Genomic DNA, 22,638 nt, shown 5'->3' with positions numbered 1-22,638 from the left:
ATAGTTAGCAAATACTAGCAATTTCTCAAACAATTTTACTAGGACTGTCGGTGTGGTCTGAATGGGGAAGGGAAAACTGAAAACTAGCTGTTATTGGCAGAGGTTTGGAACTCTTTCTTATGGTCTTTGGTCTTTTAACTAATTTACCCGCAAACTCCATCCCACCAAAGCAAGCTGAAATTACAAGTGTACTTTTCCAAACAGCTAAAAGGGCATTGTCATAATTTCCACAATTTCACAGTATTATTGCAACCTCATAGTATGGAAATATACACTGCTCAAAAAAATAAAGGGAACACTTAAACAACACAATGTAACTCCAAGTCAATCACACTTCTGTGAAATCAAACTGTCCACTTAGGAAGCAACACTGATTGACAATAAATTTCACATGCTGTTGTGCAAATGGAATAGACAACAGGTGGAAATTATAGGCAATTAGCAAGACACCCCCAATAAAGGAGTGGTTCTGCAGGTGGGGACCACAGACCACTTCTCAGTTCCTATGCTTCCTGGCTGATGTTTTGGTCACTTTTGAATGCTGGCGGTGCTTTCACTCTAGTGGTAGCATGAGACTACAACCCACACAAGTGGCTCAGGTAGTGCAGCTCATCCAGGATGGCACATCAATGCGAGCTGTGGCAAGAAGGTTTGCTGTGTCTGTCAGCGTAGTGTCTAGAGCATGGAGGCGCTACCAGGAGACAGGCCAGTACATCAGGAGACGTGGAGGAGGCCGTAGGAGGGCAACAACCCAGCAGCAGGACCACTACCTCCGCCTTTGTGCAAGGAGGAGCAGGAGAAGCATTACATTTACATTTACATTTAAGTCATTTAGCAGACGCTCTTATCCAGAGCGACTTACAAAATGGACTGCCAGAGCCCTGCAAAATGACCTCCTGCAGGCCACAAATGTGCATGTGTCTGCTCAAACAGTCAGAAACAGACTCCATGAGGGTGGTATGAGGGCCCGACGTCCACAGGTGGGGGTTGTGCTTACAGCCCAACACCGTGCAGGACGTTTGGCATTTGCCAGAGAAGACCAAGATTGGCAAATTCGCCACTGGCGCCCTGTGCTCTTCACAGATGAAAGCAGGTTCACACTGAGCATGTGACAGACGTGACAGAGTCTGGAGACGCCGTGGAGAACGTTCTGCTGCCTGCAACATCCTCCAGCATGACCGGTTTGGCGGTGGGTCAGTCATGGTGTGGGGTGGCATTTCTTTGGGGGGCCGCACAGCCCTCCATGTGCTCGCCAGAGGTAGCTTGACAGCCATTAGGTACCGAGATGAGATCCTCAGACCCCTTGTGAGACCATATGCTGGTGCGGTTGGCCCTGGGTTCCTCCTAATGCAAGACAATGCTAGACCTCATGTGGCTGGAGTGTGTCAGCAGTTCCTGCAAGAGGAAGGCATTGATGCTATGGACTGGCCCGCCTGTTCCCCAGACCTGAATATATATTTATAAAACACTGGGAAATCAAGTTGTTGGCTGCACTGGCCCTTTAACCCAATTCTCATAACCTGCTACTCAAAGTTCACTCTGATATAAAATGTATCCCATCTAGTCCAAACAATAATACACCACTAGAAGCTAATTTAGCTAGCTTACTACCTGTTAACCACATTATCAAAGATACTGATAACTTTTCCCTTTTTCCTGTGACATTATTCTCCGTGACAGACGTAAACAACGGCGCACATGGAGGTTGTCCCGTGTTGCCAGCTAGTTAGCTAATTTTCACTAGTGTTATCTTGCCTGGCTACTTTGCTCATGCGTGATAGTTTATGTTAGCAAGCGATATATTTCATGTTCATTCCGAAACATTTTCAAACGGGTGAAATATGTTAACTAGTTAACGTTAGCTATATAGCAAGCTATCTTACCAGGTATCTCGTCTTCTGTCTCCCCTGCCATCATGTCAAATCGGCTTAGCAACTACACTACACAGAGTTAGCTGCTTCTATGCATGTTGTGTGTTGTTTTCGTCCGAAACAACCCGGATGTAAACAAAATTTCACCTGTAGCAACCAAGGCTACGTTTCATTTTGAATCGTGGACGCACCCTCCCCTGTGTCATTTGTTTAGTCCACCTCGCACATCTGGGGCGTCTGTTGAAAGCAAATGGCAGAAATAATGTTTACCTTTTGCTTACATTCATCCAGTGGCCTCAGATCTTAAGGGGAATGAGGCAGGGCAGAGGGGAAGAAGCATATTTTAAACTGAAACCCAGCCCAGGGATCAACTTCTATTGTGCAGCCATACGTTACGTTCCCTTACTCAACGAATGCTTACGTGCAACATCATCGATTGTGTCATCAACTGACAGATTGCTATAACATTATGATGTGGTTAGCTGATATGTTAAAAACCTATCCAGGCGTTGTAAGATGTGGCAGGCGTAAGGAACGCCTGGGCAGAGGAACGTGCCGACAGATAGCAGGGTTAGGTATTTACCGGTATCTTTGGTGCGGTCAGTGCCAGGGGTGTATTCATTAGTCGGATACCGTTTACTCCAAACGTAAAACCAATAGTTTTTATTGGAGAAATTCAGTTAGGCCACTCCCGGTTTCGTTCAAACCGGTTTTGCTACAGACAATCAAAGATGGTTTTAACCCATGGTCAAATATGGTTTTAACTCTGTGGCTAGGTTTCCCTTAGTCTGGTTATAACACCTAACTCTCGAAGTCCTCCTGACTTCACAGTTAGCCTGGACGAGGTTAACTGGCCTATTAGACTATGTTTGTGGAGCCTATGCCCCCTTTGGTTGCTAAGATCTTTCCCTTGCGGGTTCACGATAAGTTGCAATCTCAAGCATCTCACATGGAACACCTGCCTGTAAATTCTGTTACCAGTCTGTGAACTCTTTTCACACATTTTTACATTACATTTACATTTTAGTCATTTAGCAGACGCTCTTATCCAGAGCGACTTACAGTAGTGAATACATACATTTCATTTTCATTTCATGCATTTTATTATTTTTTTATTTATATATTTTTTTATTTTTTTGCACTGGCCCCCCGTGGGAATCGAACCCACAACCCTGGCGTTGCACACACCATGCTCTACCAACTGAGCCACAGGGAAGGAAGGCGCCTTCTCTGTGGCTCAACCTTGTCAGATGATCACATGAACTTTAGTCACACTCCAAAATCACAGGAAAACGAAGATATGTAAAAATATATATATATATATATTTTTTAAAGATGGCTTCGTCAGCATTAGCGAATGCTTGGCTTAATTTGTGGATTCATTTCTTTCCAATAGTTGTACCCCTAATAGTTAAAAAAAAAATTAAGTGCAATAAATAGGCTTTGTCTTTAGACCAGTATTATAATGTTTTTGTAACGACTTTCACATAAAATGCAACACGTATTTTAAAATGATTCATTGACTTTGTAACACCTGTTATATACACCGCATAATAATCATTGATCACGGTTTTCACAGTAACCCGTGAACCCCGCCAGACGGCGCATGGAGAGGTCCGAGGCCTGTAGAATCACCTGCAGCTCATTCATTTACCGCCAGTGAGGAGAGAGCGACTGCGCTGTGAAAGACTGCGGGTGGATCAACTGAACCAACGAAGCCCAGTGGAGAATCACAGCAACGCAGCCCCGCTGAAAACCCAGCGCCCCATTTTACTGGAGAATGGCATCAAGAAGAATGGAGACCAAACCAGTGATAACCTGCCTCAAAACGCTCCTCGTCGTCTATTCCTTCGTGTTTTGGGTAAGCAGACATGACAAAGCGATAGTTTATTGTCGTCCTAAATGTCATATGTAGGTAATAATCTAGTTTGTAAACGGTATGATTGAGTTTGTAAACGGTATGATTGAATAGTTTACGTTGAAAAAAACGGATGTTGTGCCGTGCGCACAGGCTGCTGCCTTGGAACAAGCGCATGTTTATTAGTGGGCGCGCTGTGTGGACCGTTATCTTTATTATAGGATAGCATTATTATAACGTTTGAGTTTTTTTTCTTCTGTAGGCTAGGAAATATATTTGTATCAAGTGGGCTATAAATATTGAAACAAATGTTGATTATGTGAAATGTCGTTAATATTTTTTCGCTAATGCTGACGAAGCCATCTTTTAAATGTTTGTATTTTTTATTTTTACATATCTTCGTTTTCCTGTGATTTTCTAAGTGGATAACATAACATTCGCATGCTATTGTAAGAATGTTAAGAATAGTCCAACAGGTAACCTAATCAACATCTGGTCACACTTTATTTGGATAGTCCGGATTTTCCATCTGTAGATGTTCTACAGATGCTCATACTATCAACAAACTATCTGTTGATAAGCAACTGCTTCATAAGGTTACGGTTAGGGATATGTTTAGAATAAGGGCTAAGGTTTATGGCTAGGATAAGGTTTAGGGCTAGTGCTAAGGTTAGGGTTAGTAGATAGTTAGTTGAAATGTTACTGATAGCCTGTAGATAATCTGTAGAGCATCTAAAGATGGACTATCCAAATAATGTGATACCCAACATCCTTGCATCTAATGGTGGCAGGTTCTCAAAGTACCATGATGGACACTGTGCACATTAAAGCAAATGTGTAAACTCTCCTGTAGCACCACCCCAATTGGTTGAATGATGTGTGTGAGACAGACAGAGTACTGTTTGGGTGTTATGCCTCTTATTTATTGAGATAGCCTATACTTGTCTCACTGTATTGGGTGAATGATCTTGTTGCTTTACAGGAAGGAAAGGGGTAAGTTACCCAGGTTGTAATCAAAGGCCAGTAGCCTACAGCTATTTTAGCACAGGGCTGGGCATGCCCTCTCTCTGCATTTACATACATGGGTCCATATGGAATATATGCTTGTGATGGATGAGAGTAGGCGTGGCTCAGTCAGTCCTATATGTTAGTGGGGCTGGAGTCCCTTACACAAGGCATAGCAGCATCGGTGAAAAAAGTACTCAATTGTCATACTTGAGTAAAAGTAAAGATACCCTAATAGAAAATGTCTCAAGTAAAGTGAAAGTCACTCAGTAAAAAAAGTATCAAAAGTAAAAGTATAAACCATTTCAAATTCCTTATTTTAAACAAACCAGACTGATAGCTAGAGGCAAACTCCAACATTCAGACATAATTTACAAATGAAGCATTTGGCGATAGAGATGACCAGGGATGTTCTCTTGAACAAGTGTGTGAATTGGAGCATTTTCCTGTCAAAATAAGTTATTTTGGGTGTCGGAAAATGTATGGAGTAAAAAGTACATTATTTTCTTTAGGAATGTAGTGAAGTAAAAGAAAAAGTTGGCAAAAATATAAATAGTAAAGTAAAGTACAGATACCCCCAAAAACGACTTGAGTAGTACTTTAAAGTATTTTTACTTAAGGACTTTACACCACTGCATAGCAGGGATGATCTACCTCAACAAGCTCCTGAGTGGCGCAGCGGTCTAATGCACTGCATCGCAGTGCTAGAGGCGTCACTACAAACCAGGGTTTGATCCCAGGCTGTATTACAACCGGCCGTGATCGGGAGTCCCACAGGGCGGCGCACAAATTGGCCCAGCATCTTCAGGGTTAGGGGAGGGTTTGGCCGGTTTGGCTTTACAAGTAGGCCGTTATTGTAAATAATAATTAGTTTTTAACTGACTTGCCTAGTTAAATAAATGCCTAGTTAAATAAATGCCTAGTTAAATAAATGCCTAGTTAAATAAATGCCTAGTTAAATAATGGTTACATTTAAAAAAGGTGCTACCGTACTTATTGGAGCATCAGTAAGGCAGTTAGGCAGAACCCACACCTCCCATCAGCGAACACATATTTCCAGCTCTAATCTCATCCATCCATCCATCCATCCATCCATCCATCCATCCATCCATCCATCCATCCATCCATCCATCCATCCATCCATCCATCCCATCTACTATGTCTGTGACCCACATTCTCTGTGTCTGCGTCCCAAATGGCACCCTATTCCCATATATAGTGCACTACTTTTAACCAGGACCAGTGTCCCTCAACCCCTTCTCCATCCGTGGCCATGGGGGTCTGACTAATATCTTGCTACCCTCTGTGCAGTCCATATCTGCAAGGGGACATACAGATGAAATAGGCTTTCACGTCATCTCACAGGATTACAGCATGTGTCGTCACAGGATCGACCATGATTTCTCGGGATGAGGTTTTTGTCACCTCCTATGTAGTGACTGAAAGGATGGTGATGGTGGTGGTGATTAGGGGGGAGGAGATTTGACAGACGCCTCACAAGTCCTCAACTGGCAGCTTCATTAAATAGTACCCGCAAAACACCAGTCTCAACGTCAACAGTGAAGAGGCGACTCCGGGATGCTGGCCTTCCAGGCAGAGTTGCAAAGAAAAAGACATATCTCAGACTGGCCAATAAAAAGAAAAGATTAAGGTCGGCAAAAGAACACAGACACTGGACAGAGGAACTCTGCCTAGAAGGCCAGCATCCCGGATTCTCCTCTTCAGTGTTGACACTGAGACTAGTGTTTTGCGGTACTATTTAATGAAGCTGCCAGTTGAGGACTTGTGAGGTGTCTGTTTCTCAAACTAGAAGAAAGTTCTTTGTTTCTGGCCATTTTGAGCCTGTAATCGAACCCACAAATGCTGGGGCTCCAGATACTCAACTAGTCTAAAGAAGGCCAGTTTTATTGCTTCTTCAATCAGCACAACAATTTTCAGCTGTGCTAATAATTGCAAAAGGGTTTTCTAATGATCAATTAGCCTTTTAAAATGATAAACTTGGATTAGCTAACACAATGTGCAATTGGAACACAGGAGTGATGGTTGCTGAAAATAAGCCTCTGTACGCCTATGTAGATATTCCATTAAAAATCAGCCATTTCCAGCTACAATAGTCCTTTACAACATTAACAATGTCTACACTGTATTTCTGATCAATTTGATGTTATTTTAATGGGCAAAAAATGTGCTTTTGTTTCAAAACAAGGACATTTCTAAGTGACCCCAAACTTTTGTTACTGTAGTGTATTCATACTTGGGTTATCACTTTTCAACAGAAAAATATAAAAAATCACTGGAGGACGTCTTTAAGGAGTACATCGACTACAGGGCATTACCACTTAGACTGTGATTGAACAGAAAGACCCACTCCAATGAGATGAATTGCTCAGATTATATGTTGTGGACCGATATTGTGTTCACTCTGGGATGCAACATTACAATACAAGAATGTGGAGGGAGTCGGATACAAATAAAATTGGCTCGTTCATCATGACACAATTGGACCTGTAATCGTAGTTCTGATCACATTTTCTCCCCATTCAATTTTGACATGCTATTCTCTGTGTTTATTGGCTTCTTGAAGTTGGGTTGGGCTTTGGAGGGATGTTTGATGTTATAGGTCCTATGCACAGCGTAACAGCAACAACCTACGTATGTATCTTATTGAATATTATAAACTGGGTGGTTTGAGCCCTGAATGCTGATTGTCTGAAACACCGTAAACCACGGGTATGACAAAAAAGTACATTTTACTGTTCTAATAAAGTTGGTAACCAGTTTATAATAGCAATAAGGCACCTCTGGGGTTTGTGGTATATGGCCAATATACCACGGCTAACGGCTGTATCCAGAACAGCCCTTACCCGTGGTATAATGGCCATATAACACACCCCATTGTGCCTTATTGCTTAAACAACCAAACCAGACCCACCCACCTTGACCCAGCCAGCCACCCTGACCCATCCGCCCTGACCCATCCACCCTGACCCATCCACCCTGACCCATCCACCTACCGTGACCCACCCTGACCCACCCGGCCTGACCCATCTGCCCTTACCCATCTGCCCTGACCCATCCACCCTGACCCATCCACCCTGACCCATCCACCTACCTTGACCCACCCTGACCCACCCGGCCTGACCCATCTGCCCTTACCCATCTGCCCTGACCCATCCACCCTGACCCACCCTGACCCACCCACCCACCTTGACCCACACTGACCCACCCGCCCTGATGCACCCGCCCTGACCGATCCGCCCTGACCCACCTGCCCTGATCCATCCGCCCTGACCCATTCGCCCTGATCCACCCAACCTGACCCAACCTGACCCATCCGCCCTGGCCCACCCACCCACTCACCCACCCTGACGCACCCACCCACCCACCCTGACCCATCCACCCTGACGCTCCCACCATGATGCACCCACCCACCCACCCTGACCCATCCACCCACCCTGACCCATCCACCCAGCCTGACGCACCCACCCACCCACCCTGAGCCATCCACCCTGGCCCAGCCACCCACCCACCCTACCTGACGCTCCCACCATGATGCACCCACCCACCCACCCTGACCCATCCACCCAGCCAGCCACCCGCTGCAGCTATACTTGTATTAAAATAGACCCGTTCCTTCTCCAACAAGCAGACTCCATTGATGTTGACCAGAGGGCCACTTAGACAAAGAAAGCCATATGGCCTGCTTAACTAAACATATTAGAGGCTGTTTTCCTCCCCAGCCAGACAGACAGATGTATGAGGATGGACTGCAGAGAGAGATAGATAAACAGAGACAGGAGGAGACAGGAGGAGACAGGAGGAGACAGGAGGAGACAGGAGGAGACAGGAGGATGACAGGAGGAGACAGGAGGAGACAGGATGAGACAGAGTGCCACTGCTCTGCTGTCTTACTTGTTTTGAGAGCTTACCAGGGGGAGGTTGTTTGAGAGCTTGGCAGGGGGAGGTTGTTTGAGAGCTTGGCAGGGGGAGGTTGTTTGAGGCAGCTCAGCTGTCATTCTACTCTGGGTGCCTACTCTTTTTGTCTCTAACTTCTATGCCAAGAGCTCCAACCCCAACAATGGTACACTCTTAGAAAAAAGTGTTCCAAAGGCGTTTTGTGGCTGTACCCACAGGAGAACCCTTTTTGGTTCCAGGTAGAACCCATTTTGGTTCCAGGTAGAACTATTTTGGGTTCCATGTAGATGGAACCTAAAAGGGTTCTATCTGGAACCAAAAGGGGTTCATCAAAAGGTTCTCTTATGGGGACAGCCGAATAACCTTTTTTGTTCTAGATAGAACCTTTATTTCTAAGAGTGTACCTAGAGCCTGGCTATCAATCTGTTATTTACTGCTGTTGCCTGGACCAGTACCAGAAAGGTTCTTTGCATGATTACTGTGAGATTATCTGACAAATTGGGCGTAATTACTCAGCACTTCTCACTCTGTTTGTCACATTGTAATAAACCAAGGGCTTAGCATTGTGTAACGTACAGGCCGGGAGTCAGCAAACAGGTGAAGAAGGTGATTTTAATAAAGAACCGAAGCAAATGAACAAACATGACGTGAGAGAAAACAATAACACCTAGTGACTGGAGACAACTGAGGGATAAATAAAGGGGGAGCAATCAAGGAGAAAACTATCAGCAGGTGTGCGCAATGTGGGTTGCCAGGACCGGTGGTTAGTAGACCGGTGACGTCGCCCGGCGGAGGGAGGGCATGACACATTATTAGATTTACTACTGTTATTTTGGAGAAATATCGTTTTGGGTACAAGACTGTCAGTGTCAAGACAACAAATAACTTTTATTTTGAAATAATGTTTTGCACAAGCACCTTTTAACCGTCTAATTAACCTGATAATAACGTGTAACTCTGCTCTCTAACATGGTAGCTGGTTCATAGGCTTCATTTAGGGCCAGGCTGCCTGTCATTTCCTCAATTAAGATTTCTGCAGGGACTAAAGATTGACCTAGTTGTCGTTAGGTTCGAGTTGTAAGTGTACACCGTCACCATTGGCCAGACTTATTTTTATGGGTTGGTTTTCAACTTGTACACTCTTAGAAAAAAATGTGCTATCTAGAACCAAAATGGGTTCTTCGGCTGTCCCCATAAGAGAACCCTTGGAAGAACTCATTTTGGTTCCAGGTAGAACCCTTTTGAGTTCCATGTAGAACTATTTCCACAAAGGGTTCTACATGGAACCCAAAAGAGTTCTCCCAGGAACCAAAAATGGTTCTCCTCTGGGGACAGCCGCAGAGCCCTTATGGAACCCTTCTTTCCAAGAGTGTAAAATGGTCTGATTTTATGGATAACATTTACGTTTTCAAATCCACTCAGGCCATACCCTTTTGCAGAGTTTCTCCCCTTCATATACACGTTTTCTATGAACTATAGCTTGAAGGTAGCTTGAAGACTGTGCGTATATTTGCTGAAACAAGCCTACAGATGCAGTACATTGATAGACAATCCCATAGCCTCTTGGTATTAGGCTTCTCTGTGTAGTAGGAACAGCAGCTTGTTCAGTAGGCTAAGAACAGACAGACGCCCTAAGACTTGGCGTAATTCATGCTGTGGATGCATATTATTAATGCCCAGATGGGAATTAGAAGCATAATGTATTGTGTGTTTTGTGTTCCCTCTGTAGCAGGCTTTTATTGGGGCTTATTCCTCTGAGAATGTGATTGTACGTCTTATTGTACAGCATTTAAATGACTGAGCTCAGCTAAAGTTATTTCTAAATAATCATAGGAAATTGGCTAGGCTGCCATCTGAGCAAAGACATCAGATCAATATTCAATTTTGGCTCATATATCATTGTCAACAAACGTGAATTAAACTTCAAATAAATACTTTTTTTTAAAAAACTAATGTTGATTCTGTGTTAAAATATGGGTTAAAATGTCTTCAAGAGAAGATGAAAAACAAGGAGTTAAAACTTTTACCCATCTACTTCAGCCAGCTAGAAGGATGGTTAACAGAGACAAACAGTTGCACAAGCCCAGCACACATCTCCCAGGCAACCGTATCAGTAGTCGCCTCCTTGTCCACTCTGTTAGTGCTGCTCATACAAATGTGGGTTCTTCATTTGAGCCAGTTTGATACAGCAGGATAATAATGCTGCAGCAAAAGGAAATGTGAATTATTATGTGGATTATAATTAATGGACATTTTTGTAGGGGTTAATCAATTTTTTCCTAAGGGAAAATTGGAAAAGTGGAAATTACAAACTTCAGAAGCCTTTTAACCCTGAAATTCACTACAAGAAAGGTGTCCTGCAACAGGTTAATCAAATTAAGATCCTCCATTTATCTGTTTCTCAGTATTCATTACAAATCCCCCTCAACGCTATCATCATCTCCACCGTCTGGTGGACTCCCTCCTCAGACCGACATTAGCCTAGCTAGCTCACCTCTGTCTGAATCCCATTACTGAAGGCCTCAAGAGGAAGAGGAAGCAACCTCTGGTCTCCAGGCTGAAAGCTAGGCCTTAGAAGCTCCAGCTAAAGCTTACAATGTGTAAGGCTTAGCCGCGGCTGTGTTAGCGAACGGGTAATGCATTAAATCTGTCTGATAGGAGCTGCCTGGATCTGATCTGGATCTGGCCTGGCACCGCTTAGTTACATTGGTTGCTTGGTGACAGCATTTACACTGGTCCAAAGGTCACTTATTTTCTTCTCAGAAAGGGAAAACAACGTAAATGGGGCAATCTGCAGTTGCAACATTCATTTTTTAACTCCTAAATTAATGATATGTACCCATTGATTCGTGAAAAATATAACTTATAAAAAGCCTCATGAGGTTCGTTCAACTGTCGTACCCCGTCAGAACCCGCAATAAAACCTTGTTTTACTCCAATGTTTATAAACAAAGTAAATGTAAACAAACACTGTAAAGCCTCAAAACATGGTTAAAATGATACTTTTGATATGAGTCATTTTGCATACATAGCTCTGTCTATTAATTTGAAAGTGGTTACATTTCTCCAGCAACACCCCCCGGCTTTTTACCGAAACAGTGGCGGGGTGGACACTTTGTTATTGTTTCAACTGCGGCTTGACCCTTTTAAAGGGTAAAACACAGGGAGAGTGAAGGTTACAGGGGAATAGAATGAATAAGACCTCGCCTCCCTTGCAGAAGAGATGATTAATAAAAGAGCCTAAGGCCTACAGTATCACTACACAAGAGACTGAAGAAAGTAAGGGATTTAGAGTGATGAACTCCTGGTCTCGGTGTGTATTGATCTCTCCAGGCAGCCGGCAAACTGCCCATCACTGAGGCAGCTAGAAAATATCTCATTAAGAACTTCCCTTCAGACTTCCAACCGAGTGGGGTTCAAAGGTGAAATAGCCACAGAGGTCATCCAGTGCCGGCCATCCAACCAATTAGTCTGTGATTGAGGAATTCCAAGGTGGCTGAAAATTCCAGTAATTGTGTGGTGTGTTAGATTTAGAACCAATAGACGTTGAACAAACAGTGTCTCTGACTCTTAGTCAGGGCTTTACATGTTGCTGGTAATGAAATATGGCCTAAAATTAGCCTGCAGCCAGGGAGGAGGTGCTGAATGCTTTGGATTGACTTTGATCGCTCGCCATAATTCCCTATGTGTGAGTGAACACAGTAGAGTGAGTAGGCAGCTGTTAGCATCTCAGCTATGTTCAGCATGGGGTGATTTGGACGCTCACCCAACAAACGCATTCTCAATGGCTAGGTCATTTGACTCTTTCACAGCGCTACTGATTGTCATTATGGGAAATGTACAGTAGTTTAACAGTTCGCTTGTCACAAATTAACACTCTGGATGAGCATTATATTGTAGACTAGTGATCACCTGTATAGATTCAGCTGTAGACCTACAGACAATATGCACTGCAGTGTTGTTGTAGCATATGTCCTTCATTGTTGACGATTTAAAGCCATATATCCAAATCTGTATTGCTTTGAAAGCAGACCTTTAAACCTCTTGCACCTGGCCTTTAATCCTTTGTTTTGCCTCTTTATCTTTTAAAACATGATGTGTTCCTTGTAGTAGATACACTATTTTTGCATGAATTTAGATCCATTTCAGAGATTGGGTTGTTTTTTGTCATACTCAACCAACTCCCAGAACTAGCCTCTAAGGCAAACTCAGAAGGCCATAGCTAATGCATGGCTGTGTGAGGTTAGGCAAGTCGCCGGCCAGGGTCAAGGCTAGCTATGGCTGGGGGTTGCTTGATCCCCCAATAAGTGATGTGGCATTCATAGGGGATCTTGCTATTCTTTGGTCTAGTAGGAAGGCTATATCCGACAGGAAGACATTAAACATGAGTCATTGTTGACCCGTGGACCAATGACAGTGAGCCGCTGGATCAGGGGGAATATTAAGTGCACTGATGTCTGTTTGCCTGTCTGATGGCGTGAGAGTGTTACCATGCTTCACGTCTTTAACATGCATGTAGTGCTCAGCTCACACATTAAGTTTGGCTTTCCTGCAAAGCCATCAGGTGACTGTAATATGTCATATGTAATATACCTTATGACTAATAATAATTGCAACAAACGAATCAATAAAGACTATAAGATGAATCATTATGGTGCCCTTCAAAAGACTTTTAAACAAGACGATATCTTCCTCCAGATAGGCCTACTGTCTTTCCAATGTTTCCGCCCGGTCCCTGAAAGCAAGAACCTCAGAAATGTTCAGTATGCTGTTTGTAAACATCTGGTACACATCTAGACGTTTCACTTCGCTCCCTGAAAGTGAGACCCTCCAGAATGTCCAGTATGTTTGTAAACACATAGGCCTGCAGAACCCAGAATGTGCTTCTGCGACCCTGTGTCAGCAAGGCCACTGTGGTATGGGCTACGACACCTCCACTGTGGTATGGGCTACGGCACCTCCACTGTGGTATGGGCTACGGCACCTCCACTGTGGTATGGGCTACGGCACCTCCACTGTGGTATGGGCTACGGCACCTCCACTGTGGTATGGGCTACGGCACCTCCACTGTGGTATGGGCTACGGCACCTCCACTGTGGTATGGGCTACGGCACCTCCACTGTGGTATGGGCTACGGCACCTCCACTGTGGTATGGGCTACGGCACCTCCACTGTGGTATGGGCTACGGCACCTCCACTGTGGTATGGGCTACGGCACCTCCACTGTGGTATGGGCTACGGCACCTCCACTGTGGTATGGGCTACGGCACCTCCACTGTGGTATGGGCTACGGCACCTCCACTGTGGCTACGGCACCTCCACTGTGGTATGGGCTACGGCACCTCCACTGTGGCTACGGCACCTCCACTTTGGTATGGACTACGGCACCTCCACTGTGGTATAGGCTACGGCACCTCCATTGTGGTATAGGCTACGGCACCTCAACTTTGGTATGGGCTACGGCACCTCCACTGTGAATTGTGTGCCAATAAAATGTCTCAGGGCCAACCGTTTGGGGGTCACACTGACAGCCACCTGACTCAGCAGGTGGAGGGGAACAGGCTCCTCACTGGCTGGCTTGTCACCTGTTGGGAAACATTTGTGTCGTGTTTGTGCTAGCTAGCGACTCACAAAGCCTAATGTCACGCTGGACTCCAGGTCAATAAAAACAGGCTTATTTCCAGACACCATGCCTCCACTGGAGATATGTAAACAATATGAAGTATATCTTATCTATCCCATCCCAGGAAGTCTCACAGGGCACAGGCAGAGGAGAAAATTGATGCTGCTAATCCCTCAGTGGGACTGGAGAGCCAGGCAGTGCAAAACCCAAACAACGCTGCTGCCTGTTATTACACCTATCCAATGACAACACTGCTGCCAGCCAGGCTACCTGTTATTACACCTATCCAATAACAACACTGCTGCCTGCCAGGCTGCCTGTTATTACACCTATCCAATAACAACACTGCTGCCTGCCAGGCTGCCTGTTATTACACCTATCCAATAACAACACTGCTGCCTGTTATTACACCTATCCAATAACAACACTCCTCCAGGCTGCCTGTTATTACACCTATCCAATAACAACACTGCTGCCTGTTATTACACCTATCCAATAACAACACTGCTGCCTGCCAGGCTGCCTGTTATTACACCTATCCAATAACAACACTGCTGCCTGTTATTACACCTATCCAATAACAACACTGCTGCCTGTTATTACACCTATCCAATAACAACACTGCTGCCTGTTATTACACCTATCCAATAACAACACTGCTGCCTGCCAGGCTGCCTGTTATTACACCTATCCAATAACAACACTGCTGCCTGTTATTACACCTATCCAATAACAACACTGCTGCCTGTTATTACACCTATCCAATGACAACACTGCTGCCTGTTATTACACCTATCCAATAACAACACTGCTGCCTGTTATTACACCTATCCAATAACAACACTGCTGCCTGTTATTACACCTATCCAATAACAACACTGCTGCCTGTTATTACACCTATCCAATAACAACACTGCGGGGCTGCCTGTTATTACACCTATCCAATAACAACACTGCTGCCTGTTATTACACCTATCCAATAACAACACTGCTGCCTGTTATTACACCTATCCAATAACAACACTGCTGCCTGTTATTACACCTATCCAATAACAACACTGCTGCCTGTTATTACACCTATCCAATGACAACACTGCTGCCTGCCAGGCTGCCTGTTATTACACCTATCCAATAACAACACTGGCGGCTGCCTGTTATTACACCTATCCAATAACAACACTGCTGCCTGTTATTACACCTATCCAATAACAACACTGCTGCCTGCCAGGCTGCCTGTTATCACACCTATCCAATGACAACACTGCTGCCTGTTATTACACCTATCCAATAACAACACTGCTGCCTGTTATTACACCTATCCAATAACAACACTCCGCTGCCTGTTATTACACCTATCCAATAACAACACTGCTGCCTGTTATTACACCTATCCAATAACAACACTTGCCTGCCAGGCTGCCTGTTATTACACCTATCCAATAACAACACTGCTGCCTGTTATTACACCTATCCAATAACAACACTGCTGCCTGTTATTACACCTATCCAATAACAACACTGCTGCCTGTTATTACACCTATCCAATAACAACACTCCGCCGCGGCTGCCTGTTATTACACCTATCCAATAACAACACTGCTGCCTGTTATTACACCTATCCAATAACAACACTGCTGCCTGTTATTACACCTATCCAATAACAACACTGCTGCCTGTTATTACACCTATCCAATAACAACACTGCTGCCTGTTATTACACCTATCCAATAACAACACTGCTGCCTGCCAGGCTGCCTGTTATTACACCTATCCAATAACAACATGGCGCAGAAGAAAAGTATTGGGTGTGAAAACAGGGACAATGGCAGGTTATAGTGAGACCAACACAGCACAATAGTAACTCTCATGGCCACACAGGCTGGCAGGCAGGCGGGCTGCTGAGACTGCCGTTGCCATGGAGATGAACTCCCCCGTTGGTTCTGTGTACTGCCTGGTTTAGTTTGGTTCCTTCACTGTAGAATGGACCCACAACTTTTCTGAGAGAGCAAGGGAGCCTTGTTGAGTTTATAGTTAAATTCCCAAACATCGTACTTTACTTGGCACCATTTTGAGCCTTTAATGAACTAATGATCAGTCCAACTCAGAAACCCTGCCAGCACCAGTGAATGATGTGAATCCCCCTCTTTCTCTCTATCCCCCTCGTTCTGCCTTCTCCGATTGTTTCTCTTTCACATTTTCTCTCCTTCTCTCTTTGTCTCTCTCCCTCTCTATTTTTGTCTCTCTCCCTCTCCTTCCCTCTCATTAATCAAAAGTGAACAGACATTTACATATAAACCATGGTTAAGAGGTACCCTTACCTTCAGTCTCTGCTAGCCGTTTCAGCTACTACTGTATAGCTCAGAGTAGTCAACCTTAATGTACAGTATAAATGCAATCATTTCCATCTTCCTTTTCCACTTCGGAAGCACTATCAATCCCTCTGGGTCTGAAGAGTAGTGCAGAGAAGGAGGCCTGTGGTGTGCTCAGCCAAGGATGCACAATATGGCTGTCGCTTTAAGGACCATTTTAGGATGTCATTATCCACCTTGACGAGCACAACACTTGTCTTCTTTGTCTGTGTTCATTACCTCCAATGATGTAGAGAAGTCTGTCGTTGACCCCCATCAACTTGCATTACAGAGTCATCTTGGAGTTCTATCATTGTTGTAGTTCTAGCTGGTTATATTAGAAGCACAGGTTCACTCTAGAAACACCAAAGTCCTCTGGAGTAGAATGTTTGTATTTCAGAGGTGAATGTTATTGATCACTCCCTACACAGACTAAGTGAATTTAATGGCCCGCAACAAAGCAATCATTGTAATACTGTTAGGGCTGCCATCAAGCGACATCAAACTTTCTGATCCATGCTGTCATGCACGCACACATTAATTACTGTAGTGTTTTTGCAGACATTACTGTAATATTTACTATAGTGTTTTTGCAGACATTGCTGTAGTATTTGCTATAGTGTTTTTGTTTTATCTTTTATTATCCTACTGGACAAATTCTAAAAGAGCAAATTTTCCATAACCTGTAGGTAGGTAGGACTGGAGTCTGAATGGATAGTTGAGAGCTTCAGTTCTTTTCTATAACACAATATATGGTCTACACTGTACTTGGCATGTAGGTTTCTCACTTTTGGCTGGCACAAATTGGGATATGGGGGAGGGGAATAGGCAGGTTATATGCAAATTAAATACTGTACTGTTACTATAGTTAAACAACTGTCGTGTTTTTACAGACTGTAGTGTTTTTGCAGACATTGTGCTTTTTGGGGTAATACTGTAGTATTAACTATAGTATTCTACAGTGTACTACACAATTCTATAGTAAGTACTACACATGATTGAGGGATACTACAGTGTGTAGTATAGTATTCTACAGTATACTACACAATTCTATAGTAAGTATTTATTCAGGTGGGCTGTCAGTTATGCAACATAACATTTCTTGAACACCACATTGGAGTTTCAATAAAACACAGTCAGATGTCAAGATTTCTGTAACAGAATTCAGATTGGGGTTTCATTTTCACTCTGATTCTAGTCCCCCCCCATCCTAAAGTAAACAAATAAATAACAAAAAAAAGCATTTTATTTGAACGAGATTGAACTATAAGAGCCTGGCTTTGAGAGCCCATAGAACAACAGTGCCTTTGATCATGTCTGTGGCGAGGGGAGAAGGAGGGGTGCGCTTCCCCTTTGAAATCAAATGTGCTCTTTTCATTTCTACATCACCCTCCCTGCCAATTCTCCCGCTCTGCCATCCACTGAGCGACTGTTCTGGGGACACACTGAGTCCCTGTATCTCCCACAGCTTATTTTGTCTGTCTGGTTTGATTGTAGCCGTGTTGTTGTTAAAGGAAAAAGCTGGATGAGACGGTGTGAGCCAGATGAGCGGCTTGTTGAAGGTGTCTGTTCTGTTGTTGTTGGTGGTTTCCTCCAGGCATCAGGTTCATCAGGTTCATGTGCTGTGTTTAATCTGTCAGGAAGTGGCTCAGTGTTGTTTAGCTGGCTCCCAGGGGAGGATGGAGTGTGACTGTAGTCCATCTGTGAGTGGCTGGAATCCTATAGGGAACATAGGGGTGTGGCTCCCCCTGCTTCCCTGCTCCAGGAACATCGGGATCCAAAGAAACAGAGCAGAACCAAACAGAACAGAACAGAGCAGAACAGAGCAGAACCGAGTAGTGCAGAAAAGAACCAAACAGAGCAGGAAAGAGCAGAACCGAACAGAACAGAACAGAGCAGAACAGAGCAGAACCGAGTAGTGCAGAAAAGAACCAAACAGAGCAGGAAAGAGCAGAACCGAACAGAGTAGAGCAGAGCAGAACAGAACAGAGCACAACAGAGCTGAACATAACAGAACAGAACAGGGCTGAACAGAGCAAAACAGAACAGAGCAGAACAGAGCAGCAATTCCTGTTGATGCAACACCAAGCAAACACAAGTGCCTTGCTTGGCTTTCAGATACAGAATAATAATGATCCAAGGGGGTCTCCTACCTAAATTCCTTGCGTGTGTGTCTCTTCATCATGTTCCCCTTACTGTATTTCTACCGAGACTAAAGCTCTATCTCAAAGGCTCTTCCTGCAGCTCACAGTGGCACAGCATAAAGGTGCGATGTCGTCTCATGTTTGCATGAGCATCAGTGCACCTGCCAGGGCAGATGGTCAGACCATTAGTCAGGCCTCGTCCCCAGCCGTCTCATTTATACATAGAGGCACCTCCAATCACAGTCCCTGCCCAGTGGTGGTGGATGACGTGTGTTTCCTCTTACACAATGTGTAGCGTCTAGTCTGAGCATCTGGAAAAGCTCTCTAAATCGAATCAATTATTCATTATTGTTTATCGACAAATCTCTTTCTGTTAGTGTTTTTCTGTGGATTGTTCCTGGTATCACGGGGCCACTCTTTTGAGGAGAGTCAGGAGAGTGCTTGAAGAGAGCAATAAGTAAGACAATCAAAACAGGTTGAACCGTTGTTGCTGTCGGCCCAGTACCTCAGCTCTAGGACAGGATTCTGACACCTCTACGTGTCACACTGTGAGATGTGAAAGTGAAATCACACTAGAGTACATATCGTGCCACCTCAGTTCTTGGAAGTCTAGTCTTGTCTAGAAAAGTTTGGGGTGAGCTGTGGATCTTTTTAATCTAGCTCGGCCAAATACGGCGCTACATTACATTTAATCTACATCAAAGTGTGTCTGGATATGAGCAATCCTGACCTGAAAAAACATTTAGAGCTCAACCTTTAAGTTACTAACTGCCCACTATAGTGATTATTAAGGGTTGACAACTGTCAGTGGCAACTCTGCTTGGAACAACGTCATGACATAAAAGTCCCCCACGGTTCATCCTAATCCTCTGAGTGGTGACAGTGGTGACCCCATGCTGTCCTGGCGTCTGCCTTACTCTGTTGTCACAGAAAACAACATGAATCTGCCCATCAGGACGGAACCTGTTCAAAGTCTGAGGAGTTGTCATGGTGCTCTTATTTCTAGTTCCTTTCTCGTTCTGTATATTAACAGCCACAAATGGTTTGCCATCGACCAGATGTATTGGGACTGCACACGGGTGCTGGTAGCTTGCCAAGAAATATTACCTCGAACCCATCGTCAGTAAAAAACAGCATGTGGTTGTACCACTATCTTCACAAACCTAATTTTGTATTTCTGCGAGGCCAGCAGCTGCAGTGATAGACGGATGAGGAGAATGTCCGGAGGGAAATTGCCATAGCTGACGAATTCCATTACCTCTGTCAGGCTGTGTGAAGACTCCAATCTGGTGTTGAAATGAAACTAGCTCCTGTGCACCATCCGCGACGGACTCTGATAAAAGTGGCTCACTTTAACAGACTGGGAACTTCAGCGTTTATAGGTAAAATGGCTGACTTACCTATTCCTGCTCTGCAAGCCCTAGTTCACTCAAAATCAACATAGGCTACACACAGTACATCACAGTGTAAAGGGACTTCGCCATCTAGCATCGTGTATACATTTGTGTTTCAGATGTTGAATTTATTTTTACTGTAACCGAAACACGTGCAGTGTAACTGGCATAAAGGGTTGAAACGCTATGACCATGTCTCATGACTGTGGTGTAACGTCCCAGCTGAGATAATATACAGTACACATAAATACTTAAACACATAGCCCTGCTGAGTTAACTGAGGCCAATATGGCCGCCGACTGCAACACACCCCACAGGGCCTCTGCTTCATTTTAGCGGGGCTCTTTTTGTCAGTCCCCTCACACACACACATACACACACACATACACACACATACACACACATACACACACACACACACACACACCATTTCCCCTTAATCCCTCCTGCCTAGGACGGTATCCCCTGCTGATGGAGCATGTAGGGGGCCCTTCGCTTGCTACAGCAGATGGCTCCATGAATCATTCATAGTGTCACGTTGAATAAGACATGAACACTGTAGAAGAGAGGAAACTGAGGACAGGGGAACGGTACATTACAGGGAAATGAACCTGCCGCTGCTCCCAGACATTACTAGAGAAGAGACAGTGGATGGGCATGAGATGGGGACAGAGAGAACTCATTCATATGCTATCTCTCAGATGTGTTCAACAGCGCTGTCTAAGTGTCATGCTACATGTCGGGCAGTGACTCATCTCTCGCTCTCTTTAATCTCTCTCTCTTGTATCTCTCACTAAATACACTCTCTCTTCCCTCCCTTTGTCTTCCTCTCTTTCGTGCTCTGTTTCTCACTCTACCTTTCTCTCCATCTCTCTCTCTCTCTCTCTCTCTCTGTCTCTCTCTCTCTCCATCTCTCTCTCCATCTCTCTCTCTCTCTTTCTCTCTCTCTCTCTCTCTCTCTCTCTCTCTCTCTCCATCTCTCTCTCTCTCTCTCTCTCTCTCCATTCTCTCTCTCTCTCTCTCTCTCTCTCTCTCTCTCTCTCTCTCTCTCTCTCTCTCTCTCTCTCTCTCTCTCTCTCTCTCTCTCTCTCTCTCTCTCTCTCTCTCTCTCTCCATCTCAACTCTCTCTCTCTCTCTCTCTCTCTATCTCTCTCTCTCCATCTCATCTCTCTCTCTCTCTCTCTCTCTCTCTCTCCATCTCTCTCTCTCTCTCTCTCTCTCTCTCTCTCTCCATCTCAACTCTCTCTCTCTCTCTCTCTCTCTCTCCATCTCTCTCTCTCTCTCTCTCTCCATCTCTCTCTCTCTCTCTCTCTCTCTCTCTCTCTCTCTCTCAGTGTCTGACTCACTCCATCTGTGAGAGTGTTGCTGTTCCTTCTCATGCTGTGTTCTTGGGTAATCAGGCAGACAGACAGACAGGGAGGGAGACAGGCAGGCAGGCAGGCAGGCAGGGAGGCAGGGAGGCAGGGAGGCAGGCAGGCAGGCAGGCAGGCAGGGAGGCAGGGAGGCAGGCAGGCAGGCAGACAGGGAGGGAGGGAGGGAGGGAGCCAGGGAGGGAGGGAGAATGGCAGACAGGGAGGGGGGGAGGGAGGCAGGCAGGCAGGCTGCTCTGTATGTGTCAGCGGGCCTCTGACGCACGGCCAGCACCAGACATGCTCAGAATCACAACAGCATTTCCCAACGCATGATGGCTACAGGGAGGTGATGCTATTTGCGTCCCAAATGGCACCCTCTTCCCTATATAGTGCACTACTTTTGACCAGAGCCCTATGGGAAGTGTACTATGTAGGGAATAGGGTGCCATTTGGGATGCATCCCCTGTTCCACTGCTCAAGGTAGATGTTGCCCTTTACCACAGAACTAGGATCAAATCTCTATAACTCCTATCCTAAACTTAACCATCAGGGGAATGACAAAATATCTGACCCTGTATCAGTGGTTAGGTAGCCTTTTTCCATGTGCTTCCTCTCTGCCGTGTTCGTTGTCATGTTAACCATGAGGCATAGCAATGATAAGGGAATTTCTTAGCTGTGCCACTACTACCATGCACTCCTTCCTGGTCTGAAACTGTGGTGATGCAGTTATTTCTGTGCCTCAGCAGCATGCAGCTCTGGTATCTGTGTCACACAGTCATTAGCATGGCCATGAGACACACCGATCTGGGGGGGAACTTTTTTCTGGTTCATATACAGTCAATGAACTAAGCCTACCAGACCCAGCTGCTAATGCATTGGGGCCTGTGGGAGAGCCACCCCTTAAGCAGACCAGAACTGTGACCATTTCTTTCAATGGCAAACGACCTGAGTGGGACCTCTTTATTTATACACCATCTTTGATATAGATCTCTCCGATAAAGTCTTCCTCTGCTGCTGTTCTGTGTGGGTTAGACACATATTGGTTTGGGGCGGCAGGTAGCCTAGTGGTTAGAGCATTGGGCCAGTAACCGAAAGGTTGCTAGATCAAATCCCTGAGCTGACAAGGTA

General features: G+C 44.8%; 1 protein-coding gene across 1 annotated transcript in view; it reads left to right on the top strand.

Moving 5' to 3' along the window:
- The first annotated feature begins 3,455 nt into the window (after window positions 1-3,455).
- The window catches only part of LOC106575677 (tetraspanin-7), a 29,330-nt gene continuing 10,147 nt past the window's right edge, over window positions 3,456-22,638 (top strand). Inside the window, exon 1 of the mRNA XM_014152310.2 lies at window positions 3,456-3,732. Within this exon, the coding sequence (XP_014007785.2) occupies window positions 3,652-3,732 (81 nt within the window). The 5' untranslated portion in view covers window positions 3,456-3,651. The remainder of the gene's footprint in view (window positions 3,733-22,638) is intronic.

Source organism: Salmo salar, chromosome ssa17 (genome assembly GCF_905237065.1).
Source record: "Salmo salar chromosome ssa17, Ssal_v3.1, whole genome shotgun sequence".
NCBI lineage: Eukaryota > Metazoa > Chordata > Actinopteri > Salmoniformes > Salmonidae > Salmo > Salmo salar.
This window is presented reverse-complemented; position numbering and strand designations above follow the sequence as displayed.